Consider the following 6325-nt stretch of genomic DNA (forward strand, 5'->3'; position numbering starts at 1 on the left):
TTTCTGAGTTCTCTATTCTGTTCCATTGGTCTATGTGTCTGTTTTTATACAAGTACCATGCTCTTTTGATTACTATAGCTTGTTGTATAATTTGACTCCTCCAGTTTGGGAGGTAATGTGGTTCCTCTAGTTTTGTTCTGGTCAGGATAGCTTTGGCTATTCTGTGTCTTTTGTGGTTCCACATAAATTTTAGGATTGTTGTTTCATTTCTGTGAAAAATGCCAGTGATATTTTGATAGGGATTGCACTGAATCGGTAGATTGAATGCAATGGGTAGTATGAACATTTTAACAATATTGATTTTTCCAGTCTGTGAACATGGAATAACTTTTTATTTGTGTGTGTGTGTGTGTGTGTGTGTGTGTGTGTGTGTTCTCTTTCTTTCATCGATGTTTTATAATTTTCATTGTAGAGATATTTCACTTCTTTGGTTAATTTCTAGGTATTTTATTTGAATTGTAGGTATTGTAAATAGGATTACTTTTTAAATTTCTTTTTCAGATTGCTCACTGTTGGCATGTAGAAATGCTACTGATTTTGTATGTCAACTTTATATCTTGCAACTTTACTGAGTTTGTTCAGTAGTACAAAATGAATTTAAACTTTTCTGAACAATTTGAACTTCTCTGAAAAGTTCAGAAAGTCCAGAAAAAAAATTCAAATTGAATTTGAACTTTCCCAAATCAGTTCTAATAGTTTTTTTGGTGGCATCTTTAGGCTTTTCTAAACATAAGATCATGTCATCTGCAAGCAAGGATAACTTGACTTCTTCCTTTCTAATTTGGATGCCCTTTCTTTCTCTTGTCTGATTGCTCTAGTGAGGACTTCCAAACAATTAGTTTTGATTTATGGGAACTTGTAAAGTGGAAGAAAAAGAGAAACGGAATAAAAGAGATTATAGGAAAGGGGGAGTCATGTTCAGATAGTGGAAAGGATAAAAAGAGACGGAATAGAAAGTATCAGAAGGTGATGAAATGAATGGATCATAAAACCTCAGTGTTAGCAATGAACAAAGGGATCAGTTTGGTCATATCCTTAGCCAGCATTTGATTCTTCTCAGAAATATTCCAGACAGAATGGTTGAATATTCTGTCTGGAATATGTACTTAAATCCCTACTGCTGGATAGTTCATAAATTCCCAAGATAGCTAATTATTTTTTGATAGTTCTGATTTTTGGAAGAGTCTTCTTTAGCCTACTTGTGCTCTGTGGCAAGAACTACTAAAACCTCAATAACTAGCCTACAGCCCTTCTATGTGTAGCTCCTATATGTAACTTAATTATCCTCTAATATCTGTGAGCAATTTCTATCCTCTTTGCTTTATTTTCTTTCTAAGACATTTTATGATCTGAGATTCTATGATGTATTTTTCTCCCTGTTTATTGCCTTTCTTTCAGGCTAAAACCTAATCTAATGAGGGCAAGGAGTTTGCAACTTTTGTTCATCTCTTTATCACCAGTATGAGGAATAGTGACAGGTATGTAGTGGGCATTCAATGAGTATTCATTAAATGAAAGACCCAAAGAATAAACAAATCAATGAATGTGTGATTTCAAGTTGCTTCATCATGGCCACGCTTCTCAGAATATATTTCAAAATGCCAATGGCCTCTTAAATAGTAATATCAACAAAGTAAATTACTTTCAAATGGACACAGTCTAATTGCTGTTGTGCAAGTGACGAGTACAATGTTCCTCATTCTAAATACTGAAATGTCGCTAATGCAGACAAGGTAACAGTAACTTTCTAGGCAGCTATGCTTTTTACTTATATTTTCAAAAATCCTTAATTCTCTGGAGTTAACTAAAGTTTTTCCCACCCTCTTCATTTTTGTAGCAGTATAGAATCTTATATTACCCATGTACATTTTTAAAATCTCATTAAATGCGACTATCACTCCAGCCTTTAAAAGTCTTTGTGAATCATGGTTCTGTCATCCATTAAATCAACTATTTCAAGGCAGAGGATCATGACTCAGGCTTGTAATTCCAGCACATTGGGAGGCCAAGTTTGGAGGATTACTTGAGGCCAGGAGTTCAAGACCAGCCTGGGCATTCACAAGATCCCATTTCTACAAATTAAAAATAAAAACTAGCCTGAGTGGTGGTGCACACCTATAGTCCTAGTTACTAGTGAGGCTTAAACAGGAGGATTACTTGAGCCCAGGAGATCGAGGCTGCATTGAACTGTGATCCTGCCACTGCACTCCAACCTGGATGATAGAGCAAGACCCTGTCTCAAAAAAATCAATCAATCAATTTTTTTACAATTTCACATTGTCTGCAAGTCCGATTAGAACTTCTTTGGTATTCTTATTCAAATCTTTGACCAAAATATGCTAAATCACACAGCTGGATTCCTAGCTACCTCATACACATATCACTAATAAAGAGTGCTATAATTAGGAATAAAATGATCTGGAGGTTATGCAGTAATGCTGGAATGGTGATCCATCATGGGAAACTATCAGTAAGACTGATTTCCTGTTTGCTGAGAGTTGGTTTCCTGCACCAAAGGGAAATGGTAAATATAGGCACAATCACAGGTATTCAAAAACTGGGATTCATGCAGGGCATAAAAAGGGGCTTCAGAATTCCAAGAGAAGGGGGGGGTGCAGTGGCTCACGCCTGTAATCGAAGCACTTTGGGAGGCCGAGGTGGGCGGATCACGAGGTCAGGAGATCAAGACCATCCTGGCTAACACGGTGAAACCCCATCTCTACTAAAAAGTACAAAAAATTAACCGGATGTGGTGGCGTGCGCCTGTAGACCCAGCTGCTCAGGAGGCTGAGGCAGGAGAATGGCATGAACCCGAGAGGCGGAGCTTGCAGTGAGCAGAGATCACGCCACTGCACTCCAGCCTGGGCAACAGAGCGAGACTCCGTCTCAAAAAAAAAAAAAGAATTCCAAAAGATAAGAAACATCATTTGCATCATTAAAATGATTATCGTAATGCAAAATCAAGAACAAATTCAACTTCCCAGATAAAAGGCATATGCTCTACCAGACTTTGTGTTGAATAGTCGTAGCCTAAGTAGTAACCTCCAAAGAGAGGCAATGTGGGGCTTCAGCATAGTTATTAGTGATCTTTACTCAATGTGTATAGGTTCTTGATGAGACCCGCCGATGTCCTTGCCATCTTTTACCTTAAATCACAGCCTAAATGTAGTATGTGCATGCATATTCTCTCTCTCTCTCTCTCTCTCTCTCTCTCTCACACACACACACACACACACACACACCCCATGATCTACCCACAAATTGTTCTTCACTGTTAGTAATATGCCCCTCACAGCACCTTCTCAATATCCTCAATATCTCAACATAAAGGCTTTGGGGCCAAAAAACAACTCCTCCTCTCAAAAAGTTTAAAGACATCCTTCTTTCTGCATTCCTGGAATTCTGATTTCCCAATTAGCATCATCCCTTCTCAGATACAGCCCTTAACTTACTCTCTGATTCTCAAACACTTTCAAAATTAGTATGTTCAATATACTGTTTTTAATGTTTATTTGCCCTTCCTCTTCTGTCATCTCCCATTTCTCTAATACATTTTCAAAGATTATATTGACCATCAGAAAATTTTATTGTTTCATAATCTCCAAAAAATGTCTTAATCACTCTCTAATATAAAATATACATTTTTAAGTGATGATAATTTTTCTCTCTCTGAGAGAGACAGAAAATTACAAAGATCCTATAACAACTTTTATCTGGTTTATTTTTTCTGGCTGCCAATGAGAACCCTCTTTGTCAGGATGACTGCCTTCCCCCAGTCATCTTCCTCAGTGCATTTTTCACATCCTTATTCCTCAGGCTATAGATTAGAGGATTCAGCATGGGGATTATTGTGGTGTAGAACACAGAAGACACCTTCTCTTTTTCCATAGTATTGCTGGAAGGGGGCTTGAAATACATGAATGTTATAGACCCGAAAAAGATGCCCACAGCCAAGAGATGGGAGCTACAAGTGCCAAAGGCTTTGGATCGCCCCTCAGTGAAATGAATACCAAGGATACTAGAGAAGATGAAAGCATAAGAGATAAGGACTGCCATTATAGGTGCTAAGGTATTAACTCCTCCAATAATGAACAGCAGAATCTCATTGATGTGGGTGCTGGAGCAAGACAGAGTCAATAAGGGGAGAATATCACAAAAATAATGACTGACAGTATGAGACCTACAGAATGACAACACTGACATGCGGGTAGTATGGACTGTGGCCCCCAAAAAACCCAGTGAGTATACCACAGCCAACATTATGGAACAGACCCTGTGGAACATGACAATATTGTAAAGCAGTGGGCGACAGATAGCAACACAACAGTCATATGCCATGGCTGTCAGAAGGTAGCCTTCTGCAATTACAAAAATAAGGAAGAAATACAGTTGAGTCATGCATTCCAGAAAGGAGATAATGTTCTCCTCTGAAACAAAGTTCACCAGCGTCTTAGGGGTAATGACAGAGGAGTAGCAGAGATCAATGAAAGACAAATGACTGAGAAAATAATACACTGGAGAGTGAAGTTGAGAACTGAGAGCAATTAAGAAGATCATGCCCAGGTTCCCCACTACTGTGACCACATATATTCCAAGGAACAGGAGGAAGAGTGGCAGTTGAAGTTCTGGGCGTTGTGTCAAGCCTGCCAGGTTAAACTCAGCCCCTGAAGAATGGTTTGAAGTAGCCATGTCTTTTAAGGTATTATCTGTAAGAAGAAATAAGAGAAAAGAGGGACATTAGATTTATTTTCTGATTCTCAAAGCAGAATGACATGCCCCATGTTGGTTGCTTCCATTCCTGAGGGCCTCGTCCGTCCCATGATTGCCTCCTTTCAGGGACCTCTTACAAGATCAAGGGCAAATATTATGAGTTTAACCAAGAACCTTGATTTCACCCAAAACCCTGTTGAATGCTCCTCTTTCAGTAAGAGCCCTCCCATTTTGTTTCCAGGCTTATGCCCATAATTACCTCACTGCTGGAGGAAGCACAAACTTTCCAAGTCTAATTAGTTTGTCATTGCTACCATTAAAACAACACTGCTTACCTTCTTTATCTGAGCATATGCCAATAGAACCTTCAGACTTTGTTACAACATGGCTTCTAATCCAGCTCTGATGATATAAAAGTAGTCCATTTCAGTTTCCTTACCCATCAACATGAATCAACATAATTAGCATTTGCTAAAACTAGGAAATAAGAAACATAAAAGACGTCTATAAAGACACCTTAGTACAAAAAAAAAAGTATGGAAATGGTTCTAATCAATTCTGACCCTCATTAGCTCACTTCTGTTCTTTGAATGGAAAACTTGAGTGGGCCAGGAGATTCTTGTACTCAGTGTGGATGTGGTTGACAGAAATGTTGTGCCAAAGGCTATCCTGAGATTCTAGTTTAGATCTTTCCTGTTCCAGAAACAGCAAAGAAGCAAAGAAGTAAGGTTGACTTTCAGGTGTAAGAACTGAACCATCAGCAACTCAGTGCTTCCCTCCCTGGCCCTTGCCTGCTTTCCATTATTCATGGCCAAACTCTCACTGACCTTTCTCTTTCAAAGCTGTGAGATCTGAACTGAAGGATTTCTTATTCCCTGACTTAGTTTCCCCTAAAGTTTAAGCAAAGGATTCAGGGTGGTGTTGCTTTCAGCTGAAACACTGTGTATTACCTAAGGCATCAGGTTTCGTAATTTTTTTCCAAAGTGAGAAAAAATGTCAAGGGAGGAAAAACTCCATACATAGAGTGAGATGTTGTTTGCTTTTATTTTGCATAAAAACATATTTTTATGATCACAAACAAAAATTTATAAAAATTTGCTTCTACAACGTTTTAAGGGTACTCAATATATATGTCGATTTAAAAGCTGACAGGTGGGGTGTTATCTCCAAGAGCACTTGAGAAGACAGCCATGTTTCTGAATTAGGGGAATTAGAGAATACTCTAAGAGAAAGAGAATCAGAGTTACCAGAATGCAACTCTAAGAAGCCCTGTTACAGGAAGTTCAGGAATTCTAGATTTTTAGCCTTACTTGGAAAAATATTCTACCAAATGACTGAATTAGCCAAAAAGAGAATTTGTTGAAGAAAAATAGCAGAGAGCTTATTTAGAGAGAGACAGTACACTCTGGAAAGGTGAGGCAGAGCTGGCTACTGAAGGGGAGTGAGCCAGCAGCATCTTGAGAGTTCTGCACTGGGTTTTTGAGATGATGTCCAACACTTTCTTGAAGTTCCCACCTCTGTCATAAGCCTCTGCCTTTTTCCTTTGTCCAGTTTCCCGCTCCTGCCTTAAGTCCCCTTCTCTTCCTTGCCTAGTTCCCATGCCAGGCTTGTGGAA

At 38.7% G+C, this 6325-nt stretch overlaps 1 protein-coding gene across 1 annotated transcript; it reads right to left on the reverse strand.

The window, feature by feature from the left end:
• Positions 1-3753: 3753 nt before the first annotated feature.
• Positions 3754-4689, reverse strand: LOC100446877 (olfactory receptor 8D2). Its single transcript, XM_002822627.3, has one exon. The coding sequence runs from the start codon at positions 4687-4689 to the stop codon at positions 3754-3756; it is 936 nt and encodes a 311-aa protein (XP_002822673.2).
• Between the last annotated feature and the right edge of the window lie 1636 nt (positions 4690-6325).

Source organism: Pongo abelii, chromosome 9 (assembly GCF_028885655.2).
Source record: "Pongo abelii isolate AG06213 chromosome 9, NHGRI_mPonAbe1-v2.0_pri, whole genome shotgun sequence".
Classification (NCBI taxonomy): domain Eukaryota; kingdom Metazoa; phylum Chordata; class Mammalia; order Primates; family Hominidae; genus Pongo; species Pongo abelii.